This window comes from Tupaia chinensis, unplaced genomic scaffold (assembly GCF_000334495.1).
Source record: "Tupaia chinensis unplaced genomic scaffold, TupChi_1.0 Scaffold000426_1, whole genome shotgun sequence".
NCBI lineage: Eukaryota > Metazoa > Chordata > Mammalia > Scandentia > Tupaiidae > Tupaia > Tupaia belangeri.
This window is the reverse complement of record NW_006159931.1, coordinates 3,363,702-3,389,783: the sequence shown is the minus strand read 5'-3', so window position 1 is coordinate 3,389,783 and position 26,082 is coordinate 3,363,702. Positions and strand designations below refer to the sequence as shown.

The window sequence follows — 26,082 nt, the reverse complement described above, 5'->3', positions numbered from 1 at the left end:
GCACAGCAGAAATACAGGTGTTCTGTAAGGCTGGAAGCCATGAGGCTAACCACAGGTTTGAATCTCCAGGTCGGCCTGAAAATTCACTCACAGGCTTCCAAGATCCTGAGGCGCGGGAGGGCTGGGAAGAAGGATCACAGCATGAAAAGATCCCATTCCTTTCTCTCTTGGTAGCATGAAAAAAATATATCTTAAGTAAAATCTTCATAACTTTACTCATATTCTTTCTTTGGGAAGGCAGATTAAAATTTAACTTGCGGGACCAGCAGTTAGTGTAATGGCTATGTCACTGGACTCCCACGTGGTTGACCGTGGTTCCTGTCCCAGACCCGGTGGCTTAAAACCCACGCCGGGCACGTGTGCGTGCGTGCCCAAGATCCCGAGAGGAGAATGGAGGAGAAGGGATTGCAGCGTGGCCATCCCCCCTGGGGGATGATTTCTCACTTTCTGTCTCTCTGTCTCTCTCTGTCTGTCTGGCAAGCGCATGCGCCGTATGACAAAAAACTCTCCAAAAAAAAAAAAAAAAGGAAAAAAAAATTAGACTTGCAGGCTAGACAGTGGTTAAGACAGTGGCTAGACAGGCTAGTATGGTGCTTAAGGTGGCTAGATGCCACACGGCTAACTGTGTGGTTCGAGGCCCAGACCCAGTGGCTTGAGAAACGTGCCAGGTGTGTATATGTGCATGCCCAAAATTCTGAAAGAAAGGACAAATGGGGAAGGAATTGTGCTGTGACCATTTCCCATATTTCCCATCGGACTGCTTTCCCACTTTCCCCCTCTGAGAGTATGTGTCCTCTGGCCAGAAAAAAGAAAAAAGAAAGAAAAAGAAGAAAAGAAAAAGGACCTTGATATGATTTAGAAATTATACATCTTCCCCTTTAAAATTTTTGTTCACATATGAAACAAAGAATATTGTGTCGCCACTTCTTAGAATCCCCGCAGAAGGCACAAACCGTTACATGTTCTTCCATCCACCAGAGCAACTGAGCACCTAACACTGGACATACTCGCCGTTGCTAGATAATACTCTCAACCTCGCAGAGATCAGCTTCAAACAATTCTGAACAGGGAGACACGTCCCTTGAGTGGCAAAGCCCATCTCTCTATTAACGTTGGGGAGGAGGGTGCATCTCTCTTTAATGCACAATGCAGTCATAAACTTGGAATAGAACGTTAGGTTAGCATAACTCTTGCTGATTCGATGTGGACGGCAGGGTAACATCAGACGTACGCCAAGTGTAACGCGGAATTCAATGTTCTCTTTGTGACGTATTCAGAAATCAAAGACCACAGCACACACATCAGGCACAGCCAGCGGAAGACTTTTACCATGGTTTACATTTCCTTTTTATTTATTCCTTGAAACTGCCCGTATTGCAGGTTTTTCATGGATGAGATATGGAACTGAGCAGATTCTTTTTTTTTTTTTCTACAAAATTATGGTATAAACTTGCTCCGTTTTCTATCTTATTGCTAATAAACCTTACAGGCGCACAGTTTGTAAAATAAACCCCTTAAGGACTGAATGCGTCGGGCATGCTGCAAGGTACAAGAAATAAGCTAAAAATGGGCAGAGAAACCTACATCTGGACCAACACAGTACTGGGTGCTAGCAGACACTTACCACGACACGGGGAAAAATTAATGAGAAGAGATACAGTTCAGTCCTGAAAGGGTTAAAGAGAAACCCTAATATATTATTGTTACTAACCATCCATCCCACATTACAGTGCTTAAAAACAAAGTCGGAAGTCTGGCACAGAAAATTACACACATTTGTTCAGTACGCATCAGACACCCAGCTGCTTTCGAAATCAAAGCGAGTAACTTGGTTAACTGAATAGCATTCGGTTTCAAAAAGGAACCCTTCCCCCTAGTGGGCTACCTGGTTAACAGGACTAGCTGACGTTAGTCTCCCGGATGGCATTGGAAAGCTTCCGTGAGGACACAGGTGGCACCAGTTTCACGGCAAACGACAACTAACCAGTGATGGTCGCCAGGGAGTCTGTGCAGTTAACAGTGACCAGGGCGTCCCTGGTTAGTTCACAGGAGAGGACGCCTTTCAACGCCGCAGTTTAAGAGAACTCAGCAGCAGGTTAGCTGTCGCACTAGTGTTCAACTCGGAAAGCACTCAGAACGTGAGGGCTACCTGATCCCAGGGCTTAGCTTGCCTTCCCAATCCATGCGACAAACTCAGTGGGATCGACAAGAACGTACTCGTCACAGGCTCGGCTTCTGTGTATCTGTTCAGAGGTCGCACAGGACCACAACAGCGTGAGACACGGTGCAGCCACCGCCGTGAAGAGAATCTCACGCGGGTGTGAGGACCAGTACCCTTAGTAACGCTGTCATGGGGAAGGATGTGTTCTACTGCAACTGCAGGACAGCGCTCCTATGAACAGCATGTTAAAATGATCCACAGATCCATGAAAAAGATTCCTTTAAGCAGCTGATGAAAGAATTACTGACCAACGATAAGCTACAATAGACATTTCACTCTTTAGTCTTGTGGTATGAGGATGGCATAAAACGGGGAGGGCAAAACGATGCCTGTAAAAGTACATTCTTGGACTTTTCAAAACAAAAGAGAAACCCAGGAAAGGGCTTTTACAGTCTAATATTTCAATGATCTTCTGAAAAGAAACAAAGGACCAAAATAAGATATCGGCCTTACAAAAGCGGAAGTTCTCTTCAACAAAGCCATGGGATCGACAAATTAGTTTGAGCTACAAAAACTGGGTCAGGAATAGTTTGTTCTTCAAATGCATTTCGTTTGTTACCAGTTCATTGAATATGATTTCTTAACTACGCCCCGAACCTGGGGCGGGGGAACTTGTGGCCTGGGAAAAGGAAGCGGCTCTGGAAACATTTCCACACTGAACAGAAAGCACTGTGTGGTGACTACGGGTGACTCCAACAGAGAAAAGAATAAATACCACTCAGGACTAAGTGGGGACGCGAGGAAAAGCTGGGGAACAGTTACGACCGAGGAGGCTAAGGCCACGGTGAGCTCTGCCCGCTGTCACTGCGACACGCTGGAGGTGGAGGCGGGACTGGCTTCCGAGAGGGATGGGCAGATCTGAAGAGGAAAGGCTGCCATCGGACACTGCAGGCTGGGTGATTAAGAAGGCTTGCCCTCGGGGAGCCGGCAGCAACTTCGATTTAACCCCCCCGGCGTGTCTTATAAATGACTTTCCCCTTGAAAACCGAGGAAAAGGCCATTGAGAGACGCGAGAACAGTATTTACAGCGGCGTAGTCTGAGCAGAGAGTGACGGAGGGAGCAAAGGTGGCGGGGGGAATGCCAGTAACGGTATTTTCAAAGTCTCTGGGTGGAAACTCTCTTTGAAACAGCCCAGGACACCAGAATGACCATGTTCTATGAGGACACACTGCGGGAACTTACAGTTTCGCCTCCATAAGGTACTTGTGGCTTCTGTTTTGTGTGACAGTAAAAGCTTACCACAATCTAGAGGTAGTTTTTACTCGAAGAAGGATGATTGCATCACTAAACCGTCTTAGATCATTGCACGCGCGGTTCCTGGACTGAACCCAACGAGTCCGCTGTGATCTCTGAGGAGCCGAGCGAAGGTATGACCAGAGGGCAGGAACGGAAGCAATGGCAAGCCGGCGAGAGCGGCGGGCAAGGCCAACACGCGACCCCGAATGCAACCACATCTTAACCAAAAGGAAACGCAATGTTTTCCGAGTAGGAGAGAGTTGTGGAGATGCTCAGTACTGAGGAACGGAGGACAAAAAAGGCAGAGAGGGGCATGGAAACATAAGTTACACTTGCATTTTTATAACCTCACACTATCTGTTCCTAAAGTACTGCCTTCCAGCTATTTCAGTTGATCAGCTAATAAAAGCATCTTATGTTTTAAGATTACAGTGATGATCTGGCCTAGGCTACCAAAAAAAAAAAGGAAAAGAAAAGAAAAGAAAAAGGAAAAGAGAGAAGAAAAGAAAAAAAAAGTAAAAATAATAAAACATGCTTCTGTTGGGATTTTCCTCATTCTACCATAAGGGCATTGCCTACCAACTGGTAGCAGATACTTCTTACGGTTTTTTTTTTTTTTTTTTTTTTTTTGTCATTTGCCAACAAGACAGAAAATACCCTGCTGAATGAAATCGCTGGGAACACCCCAAGTTCAAAATAAAATGTTTAACTTACACATAATACAAGTTATGTACAAGACGGGAGGGGGCAGACACCTGAACAGATCCTGGAACACACAGACGTAGTTCTGTATAGGAGAGGGGAGAGAGCACTTCAAATACCAACAGGTTCTGTGCCATCAACTCGTCAAGGACTAAATGGCCACACCGAACTCCACGTAAATGTTAGAACCTCAGATTATCGCTATAAATACATTTCTTTAAAAAAAAAGAAAAGAAAGGGAAAACACCGAACTAACTACCAACAGTGTCTGAGAATAAAGACTAAAATTAATGTACATTGCATGTATTGCAGGCAAGGCAGAGGCATTTTTAAAGCTTTTGCACAGACTTCATATAATCTTAAAAAAAAAATATGCAGGCCTTTACAAGATTTGACTTGCTGAGATCAAAACAATTTCGACTCACGAAAAGTCATAAGACTTCAGCTTAAAAACAAAAAAAGAACGGCCAGGCTTGGAACCTGAATGAACTTCAGAGCAAAAGGGGTCAGAAGGAATACAACCTATTTGATAACAAGATGTACTATATACTGCGATATAAAAAAAGGTATGATGAAAATGTACCTTTTACTAAAGCTTACACAAGTTCCTTGGTCCATAGAAACTATGTTAGATCTGTGTCTTCTAGTCTGTTTAATCCTTACTCCAGACAAGCAGCTATTTCTTGCCCATTTAAACCAAAGACCGACCAAGCCAGCAAAATAAGACCGGCTGAACCCTCGGATCCCCACGGTTTGTGCATTTTGACGCTTAGTTTTACTGTGGCTTCTGGATTTCAAATCAGCACTTGTAGGTAAAGGGGTTTCTCAATAGTTATCACCTGGTATGAAAGTTTTCCCAAGAAACCACAAAAGATTGTTCTTTTTTTTTTTTTTTTTCCTCTTTTTCTGCCAGCTTTTTGCCACACTCAAGTCAGTGTAAGTCCCAGCAAAAAGACGGTGTTAGGACAGCACGGTGGCCGCGGACGACGTGACGCTGGTGGAGTTTGTGCTGGCGTCCGTGTAACTTGCCTCGCTGTTCGTGCTGGACTCGGTAGGGGGCACCTGGCTGGAGCTGGCGCGGAGGATGGCCCCCGCCGCGCTGCAGTGCGGCCGCGGCCCCGGCTCCGGCGTGTAGGTGAAGGTAAGGCTGGTGGAGTAAATGACCCCGTCGTTCCGGACCAAAGTTACTGGAACCTGGACTGGCTGCCGCACCCATCGCCAGCCTTCTCGGAATGCGGAAATGTCTGGGACCACGCAGAGCATGCTCTCTCCACATCTGCGGGGAGAAGAGACCGCGGCGAGTACGGGAAAAGGCACGCGCGGGAAGCAGGTGGCTGGGAACCTTCAGCCAGGAGAGACACCCGCCGACCCGCACCCCTCCGACCTCCGAGGGGGAGGATTCCGGCAAGTACCTGTACATGGTTTCGGCTTCTACATCCCCAAACCAGACTCGTAAATTTGGAGTGAAATTCTGTCCTGTTAGTTCAAGCATTGCTACGTCCCCACCGCCATTCAACTGCAAGTCACAGAAAAATCACGACATGGAGAAAACTTCACTTCTCGTTAAAGGACACAAAGCAGATTCACATCAACTTCGGTGGAAGGATGGTTAATGAACGTGTTTCTCTGAAAGCATCATCACAAAGCTAGTTCTAGGCATTTCAAGATAATGTACATGTCAATTTAAACTTTCTTGCATAGAAGTAGATATGGGTTTTTTTTTTTTTTTTTAAATCAACAACCAGTACATACAAAAACTTCCAGATCACAAAATTTGGAGACGAATCTAAGGTACTGTGAGATAAAACTATGCCAAGTCATGCCGGAGAGCGGGCCCCGAAGAGCTCGAAGCTAACTTCGGACCAGGCGGCCTTACCTGCAGACTTTCCACAACAGGCACTGGGGTGACGGGGGCCAGGACGGGGCCCATCCCTTCGTAAAACGTGTACTCGGCCTTGTCGGTGCTGATGATTGTCCAGGAAGCGCCGTCGTTGATCATCTCTTTGTTTGGTTCTTTCGGGCATGGAGTGGCCTTATGAAGAAAGGGGGTTTAGAAACTGAGGTTTCTACACACCGAAGGGTAAGAGAATTTCACCAAATAACACTCATAGACTGGGGTTAACAAGAAGAGGAGTTGGTAAAGCTTCATTAACTTCCTGAGGCATGCTGTTTGGCCAATCCCTAAATAAACACAGAGGATTAACATGGAAACCCCATTAACGGCAGCTGTTGGAATACAAAATACTTTTGCCACGATACACTACTTTATTATTAAATATCTAATAACTCTTCCAGAATACTCATTAAGAACATATCGGTACCGGCACAACTTCACTCACGGGAAGTCGGAATCTGTGCTGTACGAGGCTCTTTAGGGCGCTCTGGGGGAGAAGGGGAGCCCTCATGCTGCCTGCCTGCCGCACCCATCGCCAGCCTTCTCGGAATGCGGAAATGTCTGGGACCACGCAGAGCATGCTCTCTCCACATCTGCGGGGAGAAGAGACCGCGGCGAGTACGGGAAAAGGCACGCGCGGGAAGCAGGTGGCTGGGAACCTTCAGCCAGGAGAGACACCCGCCGACCCGCACCCCTCCGACCTCCGAGGGGGAGGATTCCGGCAAGTACCTGTACATGGTTTCGGCTTCTACATCCCCAAACCAGACTCGTAAATTTGGAGTGAAATTCTGTCCTGTTAGTTCAAGCATTGCTACGTCCCCACCGCCATTCAACTGCAAGTCACAGAAAAATCACGACATGGAGAAAACTTCACTTCTCGTTAAAGGACACAAAGCAGATTCACATCAACTTCGGTGGAAGGATGGTTAATGAACGTGTTTCTCTGAAAGCATCATCACAAAGCTAGTTCTAGGCATTTCAAGATAATGTACATGTCAATTTAAACTTTCTTGCATAGAAGTAGATATGGGTTTTTTTTTTTTTTTTAAATCAACAACCAGTACATACAAAAACTTCCAGATCACAAAATTTGGAGACGAATCTAAGGTACTGTGAGATAAAACTATGCCAAGTCATGCCGGAGAGCGGGCCCCGAAGAGCTCGAAGCTAACTTCGGACCAGGCGGCCTTACCTGCAGACTTTCCACAACAGGCACTGGGGTGACGGGGGCCAGGACGGGGCCCATCCCTTCGTAAAACGTGTACTCGGCCTTGTCGGTGCTGATGATTGTCCAGGAAGCGCCGTCGTTGATCATCTCTTTGTTTGGTTCTTTCGGGCATGGAGTGGCCTTATGAAGAAAGGGGGTTTAGAAACTGAGGTTTCTACACACCGAAGGGTAAGAGAATTTCACCAAATAACACTCATAGACTGGGGTTAACAAGAAGAGGAGTTGGTAAAGCTTCATTAACTTCCTGAGGCATGCTGTTTGGCCAATCCCTAAATAAACACAGAGGATTAACATGGAAACCCCATTAACGGCAGCTGTTGGAATACAAAATACTTTTGCCACGATACACTACTTTATTATTAAATATCTAATAACTCTTCCAGAATACTCATTAAGAACATATCGGTACCGGCACAACTTCACTCACGGGAAGTCGGAATCTGTGCTGTACGAGGCTCTTTAGGGCGCTCTGGGGGAGAAGGGGAGCCCTCATGCTCAGAAAACAGTAGAGACGTATGCAGTTTGGGGAGCAGGGAACCAAGATCGGAAGCAGAAACCCCCTGGCCCTACCTCAGAAGCCTAGACCAGGGACCCCATGTGCACACACTGCTCCGGTCACCACGTTTCCCTGAAAGCCTCTGAGTAAATACAGCGAATAATCAGCTTTTGAGGCCTGTCTTCATGACTACCTTGGGAGACCCCAGTGTAAATCTAATGAGAATCTGGAGCCTCCACCAGAAAAATGCTTTGCCTAGTCAGGTTTCGCACATGATTCACTGAATACCTAAAATCGAGTTTTGGACATTCCCAGGTGCTCTTTGTCATGTTAATTGTTTTTTTCTGAGAAAGTTTTCAGAGTTTTGAGCTCTCCCCTGGAAGAGGGTCACCAGCATGGACAAGGACCATGTGCGTGACAGCCCCTGGGTCTACAATGAGTATCTGAGTACGGTTTCGTATATTTAGATACAATCAATAGCAAATGAGAATTTCCTGTTTCTGTAGGCTGCTGTAAGCTGCTAACCTAATACTTCACATGTAGATTTTACCAGTACAAATAAATGTCTCTACGAGAGAGAGACAGAGCAGAGAAGTGAGACAGCACCCCCTGGGAGATGGCCACACTGCAATCCCTTCTCCCCTGCTCTGTCCTGGGATTTGATGCATACAGGCACACACGCCCGGCGCGATGTTCAGGACTTAAATGGCAGCTGGCTACGTGCGAGCCAGTGCCTTCACCACCACACCACCCGTGGACCCTATCCTACTGGAACTCTGAGCACGTACCTGAAACTGGATTATTCTTTCTTGAGAAAGGCACAGGTACATTCTTTCTGTATCCTTAAGGTAAAATGCACACTTGTGGAGTTGCGACACGGGGTCATCTGCATCCAGTAACGCGGTCTGCTTGTCGACTTTCCGAATTATCTGTATTTTCACAATTCAAAAATAGAAGGTCATCAGCACGTGAGGAGAGTCTTCCTTCTGGACTCCCAGAGTCCCCATACTCCAGTTTTCTGTCCCATACGGCTAGGCCAGGGGTAACATGTACTTCTGGACGGCTGGCTCTTTAGAACGTAGAACGGTTGCCTTCTTTTATGAGTACGTGAAAGGGGGCAGACAGACCCAGACTGGTGCTCACCGAACATTAATGTACACACAGATCACCTAAATCCTATCAAAAACACAGATCCCAATCCAGCAGAGCTCGCGGGGGGCCTGATATTCTGCCTCCCCTTTTTTTTTTGCAGATTTCAGGTACTTTATATAAAACTGTCAGTGAGAACAGTTCTAAGATTTGGGTCTGTCTGTTAAGCAGTCCGTGTCGAAGCTGTGGTTGATCAGAGCCATACATAAAGCCTGGGCAAGCTGGGGTCGGCAGGTGGCGTGGTGGTTAACAGTGCTGGACTCCCACGTGGCCAACTATGGCTTGAGTCCCGGACCTGGTGGCTGGCTTTCTCACTTTCTCTCCCTCCATCCCTCTCTGGTCAAATAAAAAAATATATATATTTTTAAATATAGTTAAATAATTCTTTAAAAGAAAAAAGTCACAACATAAAAGCATTTACTCTGACAACTAGAGATCAACCCCTCGACTGAAATAGCCCCTGAAAATGGAAGCCAACGATATACTTCACCAAAGAGGTCAATATAAAGCATGTTTAGAACTGTAATACTAAATGTTATTCCAGTTGTATTCAACCCCTTTCAACCTGACCTTACGTCAAACTTACAATCTTCCTCATCTTTAATAGAACTAAACTGTATTGTTTTGGGAAAAGGAGGGGGGTGTGGGGGGCGGTGTGGGACAGGAGAGGGAGACTGGAGCTGCCGGGGCCTTTTGTCTTCAATTACTAAGAAAAGCAGTTCAAGAACTATTGACCTAAAAGTCCTAAATCCATCCCCTTCTTGTAGAGTAAGAAACACCTTTATTTAATTTTTAATAAATCTATGTTCAAGAGAGATTTATTATGGGAGAGAAAGCTAATAAAAATTACACCTCGTAAAAAAACTAAAATTTCTGTACTCTTGAAAACTTAACCCTACATAGAGTTAGAGGAGGTACTACAAAAAATATAGTATATTTGCAGAAGTAAAGAAAATATATCACAATGTAATTAATTTATAGTGCTTGCTATTGAACATGCTCAGATATATGACCAAAAAGAAATTGCAACAAAACTTATTAGAAATAGTGTAACAAGGGAGTCATTAACAACACACTTAATAAAAACTGGCTAATTACCTTAAAGCAGTTCTGAAATAAGTATAATGTAATTATCAGTCATAAACCACAGGGGGGAATGACATGTCTTTTTAAACTAAAAGCATGAAATTAGGGTGTACTTTTATATTTGAATGTTATTACATTCCTGTTTTTTTTTTTTCCCTCTTTTTGGAGAGGTTTTTGCTATAGGGTGTGTGCACTCGCCAGACAGACAGAGAGAGACAGAGAGATAGAAAGTGAGAAATCATCCCCCGGGGGGATGGCCACGCCACAATCCCTTCTCCATTCTCCTCTCGGGATCTTGGGCACGCATGCACACGCGTCCGGCCTGAGTTTAAGCCACCAGGTCCGGGACTCGAACCATGGTTGACTATGTGGGAGTCCAGCAACATAGCCATTACGCTAACTGCTGGTCCCACATTCCTGTTTTAAGAAGGAATTATTTTAAGTTTTTGTCATAGGGTGCTTGTGCTCGCCAGAGAGAGGGAAATTAAAAAATCAGCCCCCAGGGTGGCCCACACAGGCAACATGACAGCAGGATTTTTTTTTTTCAAGACAGTGGGTACAGAGCTGGAGCCACAGTCAGCCATGTGGGAGTTCAGTGCCTCAACTACCTGCTGGCTCTTATGAATGAATTTTTTTAAAAAAGAATTATTGTATTCAACTTTATTTATTTATTTTAATTTGACCAGAGAGAGACAGAGTTGGGGGCGGGGTGTGAGAAAGCAAGCCTCCAGGTCCAGGACTTAAACTGCAGTTGGCCATGTGGGAATCCAGTGCCCTTAACCACCACACTACCTGCTGGCCCCAAGACCGAGTTTTCCCTTCACTTATCACTAAAGCAAAAGTAGAGCGCACCAATCTGGGGAGTGCCATGCCGGTCACTGAGCACACGAGTTTGACCGTCTGTCCATAATGGATGTAGCCGTCGCGAACCGTGAACTCTTCTCCTTCTGATTCATCATCGTCCACTACAATGGGTGGAAAGAGACTAAGTGAGCATCTTTTAAGATTCCCCACCTGCTTAGGAAAATGGCAAAACTTAATATACCCATACATCTTGTTATCAAGGAGAATTTCACAGTGTCCCACCGAAGACGCCAAGTGCGCATGTTTATACTCACGGAGATGAATGTAAAACGCTCCCCACTGCTGCGAGCTGGCGTGGAAGTTGCCTCCTTCTACGTGCAGGTATCTGGTGCTGACTGTCTGGGACCGCAGTCGGTTAAACAAAGCCACCTTTGTTCCCGAGGCAATGCACACTGCGGAGAAAAAACAGCACCTGTTTATGCCACTCAGGTATAGGGGGTGCGAGAAGAGACTGAGGCTCAGCAAGCTCTGATCACCCCTTCTTATAACTTAACAACGAACAGATTCTGATAACGAGTCATCTTAAAACTCCCAAGAAAGTACAGATGTGATCACAAAAAAAAAAAAAAAAGAAAAGAAAAGAAAAGAAAAGAAAAGAAAAGAAAAGAAAAGAAAAGAAGTCAAGGCAACTCTTGCTAATGTCAAGCTAATGCCATAAAAGTCCTTTTAATATGAGAGCTACACAGTACGTTTCATGTCAGGCTACCCCTTAGAGGGAAGATTGCTTGTAATTTTGCTGGGGCAGGCGGGTGTGAGAGAGCACCTCTCTCAGGATGGTGAGGCTGCTCTCTCCTCTCCCCCACTCTCCAACCTGTAGGGATTTTGGACATGCACGCACATATGCAGGCCTGTTTCTCCAGACACTGGGTCTGAGACCGGAACTGTGCAGGCAGCCATGTGGGATCCAGCCACCTCAATCGCCATGCTACTGGCTGGTCTGGGGAAACTATTTTAAAAATATTAAGTCCACGGGGCCAGCAGGTGGTGTGGTGGTTGGGGCGTTAGACTCCCATATGGTGGGCTACAGGTGCGAGTCTCAGACCTGGAAGCTTGCTTTCTCACTTTCCCTCTCTTTCTCTCTGATGATTACAGCATGTTAAATAATGATGATGATGATGATGAAATAGGTAAAACAAAATAAATACTTCTTTAAAGAAAATAGTTAGTCAGGGACCAGCAGATGGAGTAATGGTTCCGCTGCTGGACTCCCACATAGTCCACCTTGGTTCAAGTCTTGGAGCCGGTGGCTTAAAACTCATGCGGGCACATGTGCGTGCGTGTCCAAGACCCCAAGAAGGGAATGGAGGAGAAGGGATTGCGGCGTGGCCATCCCTCCAAGGGCTTATTTCTCGCTTTCCCTCCCTCTGTCTCTCTATAGTGAGCGCATACGCCCATGTCAGAAACCCTGAGCAACAAAGACGTGCTCTGACTTATTGGTACACGGCAGGCAGCGCCAAGTATACATACAGTCAGCGTTTTTCAGTGACTGCTTCTTTTTGGAGGGCTTGGAGATGACTTTTATCCGCTTGCTGAGGAACACGCCGATGTCGTCGCTGTTCCCGTAGAACATCTTCACAGACAGCATGAAGTGCTTCCTCTTGTCTGAATCAGATATGTATAATGTTTTGGCCGTGCAATAATTCTGTGAATGCAAACACGTTTTCAGAACCCTAAACCCTCATTAGTTATGTACCTACGACTCAGAATGGCTTACGGCTAGGTTTGATCTGGTCTAAGCAAAATAATCCAATGGCTAGCTGATAAAGCAAACGGCAAAGCTAAGTGAAATTCACCTAAGAGAGTAACACAAAATCTTCCTTACCAAGCTGTCAGTGACAGACACTGTGTTCTATTCACCTTCTTAAAAAGACTTTTATAAAGTCTTCCTATTTTACATAGCTCTGTGTCTGTTTCACAGAGTTAGTGCTTGATGGTACAGCAGTAATTTTAAAAACAGAATTTTTATGTTAAAGAAGTAGATGACTATCTGCAAAGAAGAGACAGGAGTAAGGCCATTGCGATTCAGCAGAGCTATGTAAGAAATCGTAGTGGTCCTTCTCAGAACAGCGCATACCACGTTGTTCTTTATGGAGCTGAATGCTGGAGAACCCTTTGTAAGGTGAGAACAATGTGAGACTAACTGTTAAACAGTCTCTTCAACTGGAAAGGGATTACCGTAAGTGCACTAAGGCACTCCCTGCACATACTCAAGAGCTGGATCTCATTGTATCAACAGAAGAACTCCATCAAAGGGAGCACAGGCCCAGTCTCAACTCCAGGTCCAGCCTAAAGACCAGGTACAGTGCTGTGTACCTGTCACCCAGTGCCTCGGGAGGCTGAGGGAGCAGGCTCAGGTGCAGGGCTGGCCTGGGCAACACAGAGGGACCTTGTCTGAGACGCATCTGAGCACGGTGCCACACACCAACAGGGCCAGCTGGGAGGGCGGGTGAGGCTGGAGGGGTGTGACTGGTGAGACCCTGTTGCTGCTGGGTACTTTTGCTTTGTTTTTGTGTATTTGCCCTCCCCCCACACTCACCCTACCCTCGACCTCTCCCAGTGGCCAGGGAAAACATAAAGGTGGGGCTAAGCAAGGAAAACGCTCTCAATTCTGATCACAGGTAACTGAAAACGGAAGTATTGAAGCGTTCAAGTACTTGCCAAACAGCAAACATTTTTAAACACTGCTTCAATTACGTTACGATTGTACAACCTTCCCAATTCCTCTGGTCACCTCGTGAATTAGCGAGGTGCCTAGATTATCAACTTCTTTCTCTACATAGGTTAAACGATGCTCAAACACAGTGCCAGTAGCAAAAAATCTGGATCGTGTATTTTGTGTATGTTTGTTCGGTTTTGCTAAAGAGCACGTGCACTCTCCGTGAAGAGAGCATTCGTGCCCCAGGGAGGAGAGCCACACCGCGATTCCTTCTTCTCAGGGGTTTTGGGCATGCACACACTTACACCCGGCATGATTTCAGGCCACCTGGTCCAGGACTCGAACCGTGTGGTCAACCATGCGGGATCCAGCTACCACACCACTAGCTGGCGCTGGGGTCTAGGTTTTTATCTCTAAACTTTTACTTTAAAAATTGACTAAGCAGCCTGAGTAGCAGATACAAATGACGAAACAGCTTATTTCACTTCTCAATAGCAACGTTATCTAAAAAAACTTAGGTGTTATCTAGAATATTTTACACTTGGTAAGGTTTTTATAAATCCCCAAGTTTTGTAGTTTTGAGAGGCTTTGCTCGGCAGAATGTAAAATAAGGTAAAGCTAATAACAGCGCTAAAAATGAATACAGAAAGGACAGTGTGCAGTCAGACAGCACCTCTTCCCCTGGGAGGCACAGCACTCAGCCGGGATCCGTGGGCTGCTGTCCTGGCTCTGCCACGCTTTCCAGAGTGACAGCACTCACGGCCATGCCGACCCTGAGCAACGGTTTAACTGTGCGGTCAGACGAGGGCTCTGAGAGCTCCTAGAAGCGGACTATGATACTGACTGAGTTCATTAGTATCAACGCACCGAAGTAGGCAGACGCAGGAACTAAGAATGAAATACGTACTGAGACAAAGGAAGCTGCACTCTGATGAGAAAGCTCAGAACGCTAAGATCACTTCATCTTGAATGTTAATAGAAATGAGTATGACCTACACTGGGCAGAAGAAAACACTAAAATCTACCATCAATGGTAAGCTGTGTTGCCGAAAAAGAAAGGGAAAAAGAGCAGAGGAAACTGGATCATGAGACCTATATAACCAGGACTTCGTCCGGACAAAACCAATACATGTATCTGCTTGAAAATAAAAGAAATACGCTCCTAATTCCGGCAAGCAGCATAAATCCACAAAACTCATTCCTGATAACTTTGCTGAAACTAGACAACTGTTCAATTTCAGTAAAACTTTAAAGAGACCTGTAAGGCCCTGACCCCAAACTACTTAGGTTACATGATAAAAAAGGAAAAAGTTGGATTCACAGAATATATTACAGCTTTTTTAAACAAAATAAGCAAACAAAAACTAAAAATACATTTGCATTACCATATAAAAAGGCTAACTAGCTAGCGAAATTCTAGAATGGAAGACGGCGTATAATAATCTCTTCAGAAACAATGAACAAACCTCACTTAAAACCAACTCTTCAGTGATAAGCCCTTTAGACAGTAAGAATACTGCCCCGACATCAAAAACAAGCACTAGAAATAATGGTACAAAAATCAGATCGTAGAAATACTGAATTATAAAAACACACATTAATAAGAGCATGCAGCGTTTTTAATGAAGAGAAACGTGTAAGTGGACTAAGAAGGAAAGCAAGCCTTACCGCATACTCTCTAGCCACAACTACAGAAGGTGTAAATTACAGAAGAGAACGCTGAACAAATGAAAAACATCACTGATGAAACCTCAGGCCCAAAACATTCAACATGCAGCTGAATGTCATGACCGCAAATACACTAGAGTTGTGTTGTAATGATTATATAAAATACATACAAATATAAAAAACAATGCAAAATAACTAGTTTTTTTTCCCCCCAATACTGATGACTTGCACTGCTCAGCGGGCGGATCACTGAAAGAACACGATCGCGTCTTTACACAGAAGGACGCTGTGTGCGGCGAACAGGAGTGAAGAGCTGCTTCGGGAAGCTCAGCCCCCGCTGGCTGCCACCTTTGCCGTGTGGGCCAAACCGGGCTCTCAGGCCTGCATGGTTCCGTTGTTCTCTCTTCCTGAACCATCTCTCGCTGACTCTCAACTGGTATTTAATACCAAAAACATTTACATTTCTTCCCCTAATAAATGAATAAGTGACTAAAGAAAACTCTAGGGCCAGCCTGTGGCCTGGAGGTTAAGGTGGCTGGATCCCCTACTGCCGACGGCTCGGCTCAGGTTCCGGACCAGTGGCCTGAGCAGCACCCGGGGCATGTGTGCATCATGCCTAGAACCAAGAGGACAACGGGAAGGAGGGACTGCAGTGTGAATGTGCCCCGCAGCAGGTGTTTGGCACCTCCCCCTTCCCCACTGCCTCCCAGCAAGTGCATGCACCCTCTGGCAAATTAAAAAAATAAAGAAAAACCAAATCCCCCACAAGGGTGAGGAAAGTCACCGCAGCCATCCTCGTCCCTGGTGTATCGTTCTGCAGCATTTGGATGGGAAGTGACATCTGTGATCTCGATGACCCAGGGAGACGCTTCGAGAATGTGTCTACCACTGCCACGAGGACAGCTCGGATGAACAGGGGGACGTCGACCGTGACAGGACGGTGCGCTGTTACTGACACGTGAGCGTCACACCGTGCCGGATGCAAGGTAAGTGACCACCTCCTGGGTGGATTACTGCTTTCCCACAGAAATCTGATTCACGGCCCACTAACGCACGCACGCCAGGGAGCTGCCTGCCTGCCACCTGTGATGTCAACAGCACGAGCTCCGGGAACGTGGCTAGACAGCGACCCGAGGGGCCATTGCTGGTGGATTCATACATTCAAGGACACCAGACCGACAGCCCTTAGCAAACCACCGCGCCAGGACTGGGTGCGCAGAGCACCTCGGGCAGTACGAGCCCGCGGGCCGCAGCAGCCAGGTACCTTTCCCTCCAGGTTCAGCTGCTGCATCTCCTGGTCGCTGTTCCCAATGCCGATGAAGGCGCAGGGCTGAGACTCCTGCTCAGAACAGCCGTCGCGCTCCATCTGTTCTTTTTTTTTCTTCCAGCCGCTGCCCATGAGGTACACACAAGGAGGAGGGCAGAAGAACCTGAGGTGTGGGGGAGACAGAGAAGCAGAGCGGTGAGATTTAAGGAAGCACTTCCTTACCTTGTACATATAACCAAGTCACATGGAAATGCACCGAGAGAGCTTCTAAGCAAAAATGCTGGCGAAGCTTTCGTGATGCGAAGAATCACGCCCACGGGACAGAAACGAAGGCTTCCACAAGGCTGCGTTTGTCCAGGTAAGTCCTGGGTTGCACGTTCGGCTAGGCAGCGTCCTTCTCAGAGCAGGGCTGTGTCTTCTCCAGGGTCCACACAACTAGGCCAGCCCCGCGGGGTGGTAGCTCAGCACTGCCCAGAGGAGGCTGGATGCCACGCGGCCGACAAGGTTAGAGTTCCCGCCCCTGTGGCTCAGGACACCCAGAGTGCACGCACCCCCTGGGGGGTGATTTCTTGCTTTCTGTCTCTGTCTCTCTGTCTTTCTGGTGATTGCATGTGCCCTATAGGAAAAAACTTTCAAAAAAGAAAAAAAGTAAAAAGAAGCACTAGCATGCCAAGTGTGTGAGTGCACACCCACTTACACTCACAACTGCTGAGCTGCAGCATGTAGGCCTGCTGACGCTCGCACCCCGACTGCTCAATAAATAGCTGAAGTTAAATATTATATGACATTCCTACTTTTTAAATTTGGCAACTAAGTAAGCCAACAGAGGAAAATAAAAGCATGTTCATGTGTGTGGAAGCATGTGAACACACATGTGCACACACAGACACCGGCAGGTCCCCTGGAGGTAGTAGCCATCTCTTGTTTGTGTCCCCTCAGCCTCCACCATCATAGCTACTGAACTGACTCAAAATATATGATGACGCCTACTTTTTCTAAAAGGTTTTTGCCACAGGGCACGTGCACTTTCCAGAAGAGAGAGACAGAGACAGTGAGAGGGAAGGTGAGAGATCACCCCCAGGTGGGATGGTGGTAGTGCAATCCTTCTTCCCATCTTCCTCCTGGGATTTTGAGCACATATAAAAGCATGTACGCACACACACGCACACGCACGCACACACACACACACACACACAGGTGTCTGGCATGATTTTCAAGTTGCCAGATTCAGGACTTGAACCATGGTCCACCATGTGGGCATCTAGAGCCTTAACCACCACGCCACCTGCTGGCCCCATGACCATAGCTCAACTCTAACCAGACTACTTTAAAGATCACTTATATATAACTTAAGAGACATGAGCTAGGTTTACATAATAATATTCACTAATTCTCTAAGTTAGCAATTACGTCCTAAAAGCATGCCAGGCACTGAGAACAAAGTGGTAAAAACAAACAAAAAATTCAGGTGGAGTTCCTGTCCTCAAAGAAGTTAAACTCTGGGATCAGCAGGTGGCATGGTGGTTAAGGTGGCTGCAACCCACATGGCTGGCTGACTGCGTGGTTCAAGTACTAGACCTGGCAGCTTAAAAAGCATGCTGGGCACGTGTGTGTGCCCAAAATTCGAAGAGAATGAAGGGACATCAGTATGACTGTCCCTCCGGGGGGTGGGGGGTGCTTTATCATTCTCTTCCTCCCACTGGTGAATCCACACAAAAAAAGTGAAGAGTCTAACAGGAGAGACAGACGATAAGACAAAGGAAAGGAGTAAAACAAATACAGTATTAGTTGAAGACAAATACTGAGGGGGAAAACAAGACAGGGAAGGGGTACTTGACATGCAGGGACCCAGGGTAGCCAGGGAACGCTCCTGAAGATGGCTCTGAGTCACAGCCTGAAGCTGTGGACGGCTGGGCCAAGGGCGCTTCACAGGAGGAAAGAACCCGAGCCAGGTGCTAGGGCAGGAAGAGCGCCAGCAGGGACCGGACGAGTGGCTGGAGTGGCGAGGTGAGGGCTCGAAAGGGCATGGCCGGAGGTGATGGGCAGGCCCCAGGATCGACCCGAGCAAGGAGGGACGCCTGTATAATCTCACGTTTATCTAAACCAGCAGAAGAGCAGCTTCCATGTCTGCTACTCACACTGAGGTCATGGGCATGAAGGTCATGGCCAAGGTGGTGGGCCAGGCTCCAGGCCACTCCGAGTCTGGAGGGATGCCTGAGTTAGCTGGCCTGGTCCTGGAGCTGGTTCAGTTCAAGTCCACACCAGGGATCTTTCTGGCTTCCGAGGCTGGGAGCCACCCAATACTCACGGTGGCACAGACTCAAGGACCTAGGCTGGCACTCGGGCTGAGAAGGCCTCGGTGTGGGAAACGGTCTCCTGCTAGCATCTTACTAAACACGGGTATGGCGCTTCCTTCGGAAACTGGCATACCAGCTATAAAAACCAAGGAGCGTGTTTCATACGAGTATGCCGGCCGTAGTCAGGGTCCATGCGCTATCATAAAGGCACTTTCATTTCAATCTGAAACAACTGAGAGATAAACAATGAAGGCACGAGCAGTGCTGGCTTCCCCAGAGTGCTCTGGCATGAAACCAGCAGGGTGTAAGTGAGAGAGGTCGACGAATCCCTACTCTAAAGGCTGGCCGCACTTCCATCTTGAAAGTGCTTTCCGTGACGTATTCAATGTAAGGAAAATCGGGGCTCTCTTCAGTAGCCCCTTAGCTAGTCCTGGTTTGTTCCTTCTTTTTTTTTTTTTTTTGCTACGGGCATGTGCATACAGTGGAGACAAAGACAGAGAGAGAGAGGGGGAGTGAAAAATCACTCCCCAAAGGATGGGCATGCTGTAAACCCTTTCTCCTCCATTGCCCTCTCCGGATTTTGGGAATGCACGCACACACGCACCCAGTGTGTTTTCAAGCTTTCAAGTCATGGGGCGCAGGGCTTGACCAGCGAGGTCGGCCAGGCGAGAGCCACCGCCGTGACCCCAGGCCACCATCTGGTCCCACAGCATTGTGTTTTTATTATTTATTTATTTATAATATCAGCTTCACTATCCAAAAAACTGTGATGCAAGAAAACAGCAAGTCCAAAATAGTCTAAAACATTATTTGTACAAGGAAATGATGAACGTAAATACCCCAACATTGCCACCCTCTAAGAAGTGGCAAGTGAGTCAAACTTTCACTTCCACGGATTTCGGTAGTAATACAATAATCACACAAGAGATACGAACATAGATAAGAAAAGGGGAAGGATACACACACCAAAAAAAAAAAAAAAAAAGGAAAGCGTATGATAAGAATAAAAGGCCATCTAATTAGCCAAAGAAAAACTTAATATATCTTTATGATGGTATGTGAAAATGATGGGCTTTGAACCTAGACAGCTGGCCAGTGTGGCGAGTACACAGAGCCAAGTTTAGCCAGTAAGGGACCAGCTCACAGACTTCAGCAGCTGTTATGAAAGGATCCCTCCGAAACAACCCCGCCTTTAATTCCTCATCTTCCCCAGCAGCTCCCAGCAATCACGACGGACAATGCTTGCCGCTGCCACTAGGTGGCGACATGCATGTATTTAAGATTTTATTCATTCCACGGTACAAACAATCAAGTCTTTATTTTCAGGGAATGATTCAACAACTTTTTCCTCAAATCTTCAGATGAGATTTGGAAAACACCTTACAAATTAAAAAAAGAACGCATCTTCTTCAGCCCGATATATAAAATAGGTTAGCCCAAATCCGGTCATTTACATTGTCTGCCTTCCTCTGCAGGATCATTACCCTTTAATGGCTATTTAGCTCAAAAGCACCGTTCTTATGAGTGCTCTGTACATCCCGGTTACTCCCTCAACACGCATTCTCAGTATGACTTTGGAACGGGTCTAAAGACTTTACTGTTCATTGTCTCATAATTACTTTTTTGGAAACAAAGTTGAATGTTAATATTTCATGAAATGGCATAGTAACATTTCCTCCGGGCAAAGTAATCTTTTAAAATGTTTGTTTTTTAACCTGAGGAGAGCTACTTTTTAAAAAAAGAATTATTTAATTTTATTTATTATCATTTTTAAATTTGCTATAGGGCACATGCATGCACGTGCGCACAAGAGAGACAGAAAGTGAGACAGCAAGCCACCAGATCCAGGACTTGAACTGTGGTCCAGCGCCTTAACCACCATGCCACCTGCTGGCTCCGAGGAGACCTTCATTAATGAATGATTAAAACTAACCGCTGACCTGAATGGGATACTGGATGTGCTATTCAAATAAATATTAGTTAGTGGGCTTTTATAAAAGCGTCAAGAGCAAGTTTAAATTTTAGGATAAAATGTCCTGACCCTTCACTGGAGTTCTCTGTATACGTCCAGTGTGTGTGGCCCAGGCGACTGTGGCCTGTCCCCAGTTCACCTCCTGCCTTATGCAGCTCTTCAGAAAGCCCCAAACGGCTTAGCAGGAAAGCACGCACAACCTCCTCTTTCCGCTGTGCACTTCTCCACGGGGAGGAGACCAGGCCTCTTCACTGAATCCGTGAAGGAGCCTCTGCAGAGCCACAGGTCACCCTGGGGGCTGGACCAGCATCGGCAACCACCTACTGCTACTTTTTTTTTTTTAAAGTAATTCTTTATTTAATTTTACTTATTCATCATTTATTTTAAATTGACCAGAGAGAGATACAGAGAGAGAGAGAGAGAGAGGGAAAGTGAGAAAGCAAGCCACCAGGTCCAGTATTCGAACCGTTGTCGGCCATGTGGGAGTGTCCAGTGCCTTAACCACCATGCCATCTGCTGCTACTTTTTTTTAAGATGAAGTAAATTTAACAAGTTTCCTCCGTCTAAGGCAGTGCACATGCACTTAGGAAATATGAACAACACAAAGAGTAAAACTATGGGGAAGCAGTTACTCTGGCCTTCTCGTCACTGTTGGGAGGACTTAGAAGCTTACATTCGTCAAGCCTTCTTTTGACTATTACGATAAAAGATAACCATTAAATCTTTTTTAACTTGGTAAACCATGGCAGCTTGGTATTCTCTCATGTTTTCCTTAATGGGGTGGGGCTGGGGGTGAGGGTGGCCACAGTCCTCCTGCCCCGTCTCCCAGCTAGCTGTGCCAGCTCGGCCAGCCTGCTGAGGTCGGTCTAGGGACCACCCGGCCCCTTGTGCCGCCCAGCCTCGCAGAGGTGTGACTGCTCGCGCCATCTCATCTGGGCGGTATGCGTACATTTTTAACTTCTAAAACTCCTGGTAAAGATTCTTTAGCATGGTGTGTGGGATCTAAGAGGTGGTCAGAAATGAAGAACAGATGAATAAAAGGATTCCACTGTGCTAGAACATGTTTTCAAAAATTTGGAGAAAGAAAAGCGCCAGAGCCCGAGATGGAAGCTGAAACACGTTTACTGATAATCCAACTGGAGCAGCCAGTCTCCTGGGGTCTCGGGCGAAGTTCGCTTTCCCGGGTTTCCGTTCTCCGGGCATCTCCCCCTCTTCCACCTTCAAGCCCTGCTGTAGATAACTGAGCCTCAAATGCCAAATGGAAGGCTGCGAAGATCAGGGTCGTAGACAGGGTAAGGAATCCGGAAGTAGAGACGAGGGTCCATACACCCCGATCCCTCCATGTTAGTCAGGACTCTGCAGAGCCAGGATGGCAATCTTGAGCGCTTTTATTTAAATTATTTTATTTAACTTTATTGATTTTAATTTGACCAGAGAGGGACAGAGGGAGAGAGAGACAGAGCGAGAAAGTGAGAAAGCAAGCCACCAGGTCTGGGACTTGAACCGTGGTTGGCCATGTGGGAGTCCAGCACCCTTAACCACCACTGAGCGTTTTTAAAGACCGATCTTCAGTCTCCTTACTGAGAAAGGGAATTATAATGCGGTTGCAGGGTGGTTCTACGAATCAGGATTTCGAAATATTTGTGAAAGCGTCTCCAGAACAACGCCTGGCTTGTGGGCACTGCTTCTACTTCAGATTCACTATGAGAGGCAGAGCTGGCCCTGAGATTCTTCTTCCAGTGGGGTGTTCTGTTTGGCTTAGAAAACCGATGATTTGCTATGTACACATACTCAATTTCGTTATTGAAAAATATGCTGAATTTCAGCATCAATTTCATGAAAAAATATCCACTACCTTGACTAGTTTATGTCCCAAACTGTAGAAACCAATGCCTTCCCATGTTAAACTCTAAACCAATGATTAAGTCTTGTTAGTAAAATAAGATAAAATAAGCAGAACTTTGGTACACCCGAATAACATAGGATTGAAAGAAGGACATTAGGCAGAAGGAGTCCTAAATATTGTTTTCACTTGTTCATCCTGAGAGTAAAATGATCAAATATTGGGTTGTCGGAAAAGTGCATTTTTGCATAGAAAAAATATATCGTGACTTTTCCAACAACCCAGAAGCTTTACTTTTCTTTCAGCTTGGATTTAGACTTTGAGAATGAGATTTTCAAATTTTCTTCTAGCATATAGTCTTATATAGTCTTCAGAAAGTTCATGGGAAATGACTATTATAAAAACACTCTGCATGAATTTCAAATTTTTTTTAAAAAACGATTTATTTAATTTTTATTTATTCATTCGTTTATTTTAATCTGACCAGAGAGAAACACAGAGAGAGAAGGAAAGTGAGAGAGCAAGCCACCAGGTCTGGGACTTGAACTGTAGTTGCCCATGTGGGAGTGTCCAGCACTTAATCACCATGCCACCTACTGGTCCCTGAATTTCAATATCGTTTGTCCATGAGCTCTGTGACGTCTGCTTGTATATACTCACATTTCCCTTCTCAAATGCGTGTGCTAGAGTTCCCTGTGTAGCTCACGCTCTGAGAGTCCATTCATTCCTTTCAGACAACCCCAAAACCTGAGCTTTCGCTCCTCCTCTTACAGATTCTGATGCCTTCCAGCCAATTAATCTCCCCCACAAGCTGGCTATCCTTATACTTAAAACACACTGTCCGAAAGACAGACTCGAGAAACTTGCTAACAAAAATTTCTGGAAACCAAATAAAACTTAACAACAAAAATCCGTATTTACATGTTACAAAAAATAATGTATAAGATAATGAAAAATATTAAATATAAAGATTATTTGGTATCACAATTCATTTGAACAACTTAATCTGCTTCATAGGTAACTTCTGAAGTGTCCATATTCAGGTATATGTGAATATAAACTCAATTTGCTGTTTTTTCTTTAGGTTTTTTGCCATAGGGCGCACATGAAGTGAGAAATCACCCCGCCTGCAGGGAGTGGCCATAACTCATGCCTTCTCCTCCACTCTCCTCTTGGTACTTTTGGGCACTCTCGTACACATGCCCAGTGTGATTTTTAAGGCATGGGGTCCAGGACTTGAACCATGGTGGGTCATGCAGGAGTCCAGCACCTTAACCGCCATGCCACCTGCTGGCTCCACCGTTTGCTTGACCAGGACAGGCACAGGATGGGGAGAGGTTGGTGCTCGGGGCTCTTCTCTTTACGATCCACAACACTGCTCAGTTCGAACAGCTCCAGACCGTCCCAGGGTACTTCTTTCTGAAGTAGCGAATGATTCACAGAAATATTGGGGAAATACTATGCCCAAAAGAAAAACTGCGGATTATTTCATTTTGTAAGATCAGGGATTTAGATCAACGATCTTTATGAAGCTCTCCGTTAGGCTTTGCTGTGCCACAATCCGCTTTATTTCTTTCTCTCCTCCAAAAGACAAAATCCCCTATTTTTCCTTTTGTGAAAGTCAATACAGTAATATAACCATCATCTGACATGCGTATGAAAATATCATTTGCAAATTCACGTGATAACTACAAATAGCAGGCAAAGAATAATCTTACCTTTTTTCATTTCCGTATGACTTCTGTGCAACTTTTGCATGAAGAATAAGTACTGTTTGATCCCCTCGCTCTTTTAAATAATTTCGCATAGCTTCCCTAAAATGAAATATAAATGAAACTATTACTAGGGTGAAATTTTTGATGAAACCTTTTCTTCTTAATAATTATGCTCTGTAGTGAGAGGAATGGTAATGAATATTATAAATATTTTTAAATAAGAAACCTAAAAACATAAACTATAAAGCAAAACAAATTCATGCGTTAAATTTTAAAATCTTTATACAATAGCACAACAGATACTGTTAATTTTCAACTCTGTGTTTTAAGTTTATTTTTCTTTTATTTCCTGAGGGAGAAACAGAAAAAGAGACAGGCAACCTCCACAGACTCCTCACACCCAGGACCCTCCCCTAGCCCTGAGCCAGCCAGGATGGTGGGCACCCCGGCAGTGTTGGGGCGGACCTGGGGTAAGAACCGGGAGCCCTGCCGCGTGGCACCCAGCATTGCGCTGTTCTTCAAAGCCAGGACCTGTCCCTCGTTCTTTGAAATTTATGATGTAACTCAATTCAAGCACTTCTGAATACCCAAAATCAATATTTGCATTACTAAAGTGGCCTTAAACTATTTATAAAGTTAGCGAAATGCCATACTTTCGTAGTTTAACCATTTTGTCCTCTTCCCAGCTCTTCATCCCCCAGCTATTAAAATCAGTCCTTTTCAGGAGCCGGCAAGTGGCATGGTGGTTAAGGCTCTGGACTCACAGGGTCAACCATGGTTTGAGTCCCAGACCTGGTGGCTTGCTTTCTCACTTTCTCTCTCTCTTGTCTCTATGGTAAGCATATGCGCCTAATAACAAATTAAAAACAATTCTAAGTAAAATTAAATAATTCCTTAAAAAAATCAATTCTTTTTATTGAGCATTAAAGCTGTAACAAATTAGGTCATCCAAATTTATAATTATGTAATCTTTTTAAAAAAGTATTATTTCATTTTTTACTATTATTATTTTAATTTGACCAGAGATAAAGAGAGAGGGGGGCAAAGGGAAAGTGAGAAAGCAAGCCACCAGGTCCAGGACTGGAACCTTCATCAGCCATGTGGGGAGTCCAGAGCCTTAACCATCACACCACCTGCCCCCATGATTACATAATCTTAAAATGACAATCTTGCATAAGGACTAAGAAAGAGACCTATCATTGACATGCAAACACATAATTATCTGAAGGATGTTGAAATTAGTGAAAACCTGAATTAAATTCTGGGGATAAAAAGTGTTAATTCTTTCAGGTAAAAACTGCTCTGACTACATGTTTATTAATTAAGCAAACAGTCCATAAAAAGGTCAGTGTCTTGGGTCGACAGGTGGCATGCTGGTGAAGGCACTGGGCTCCATCAGAGCTGACTGTGGTTCAAGTCCCAGACCTGGCAACTTGCTTCCTCTCTCCCTCTCTCTCTCTCTGGTGAGTGCATGTGACTTGAAGAAAATTTTTTAAAAATTAATGATGGGGCTGGCAGGTGGCATGTGGATAAAGCTGGATTCCTACATTGCCAGCCATGGTTAGAGTGCCAGACCTGGCAGCTTGCTTTCTCGCTTTCCCTCTCTCTCTCTGGTCAAATTAAAAAATAACAACAAATAGAATTAAATAATTCTTTAAAAAAGTAAAAAATAATGATAAATAAAATTAAATAATTTTTAAAAATGGTTCAATGTCTTAAATATATTTTCTTACCCAATTATTTTGCTAAGCAGTATTACATAGTATAAAGAAAGCAAGCTCTATACA

The 26,082-nt window shown here is 45.3% G+C and overlaps 1 protein-coding gene across 6 annotated transcripts in view; it reads right to left on the bottom strand.

Moving 5' to 3' along the window:
- Window positions 1-1,329: 1,329 nt before the first annotated feature.
- Window positions 1,330-26,082, bottom strand: part of RBPJ (recombination signal binding protein for immunoglobulin kappa J region) — a 210,925-nt gene continuing 186,172 nt past the window's right edge. For 5 of the 6 annotated variants that reach the window (XM_027774381.1, XM_027774380.1, XM_006154938.3 and 2 more), the window contains 10 exons: window positions 24,299-24,394; window positions 16,466-16,631; window positions 12,345-12,519; window positions 11,132-11,269; window positions 10,866-10,978; window positions 8,567-8,707; window positions 7,247-7,402; window positions 6,784-6,887; window positions 6,575-6,647; window positions 1,330-5,363 (listed from right to left, as the gene is read on the bottom strand). In XM_027774381.1, the coding sequence (XP_027630182.1) occupies window positions 5,121-5,363; window positions 6,575-6,647; window positions 6,784-6,887; window positions 7,247-7,402; window positions 8,567-8,707; window positions 10,866-10,978; window positions 11,132-11,269; window positions 12,345-12,519; window positions 16,466-16,631; window positions 24,299-24,394 (1,405 nt within the window). In that variant the 3' untranslated portion in view covers window positions 1,330-5,120. Of the gene's footprint in view, window positions 5,437-6,574; window positions 6,648-6,783; window positions 6,888-7,246; window positions 7,403-8,566; window positions 8,708-10,865; window positions 10,979-11,131; window positions 11,270-12,344; window positions 12,520-16,465; window positions 16,632-24,298; window positions 24,395-26,082 lie in introns of all 6 variants that reach the window. The other variant, XM_027774382.1, reaches the window with a different exon arrangement.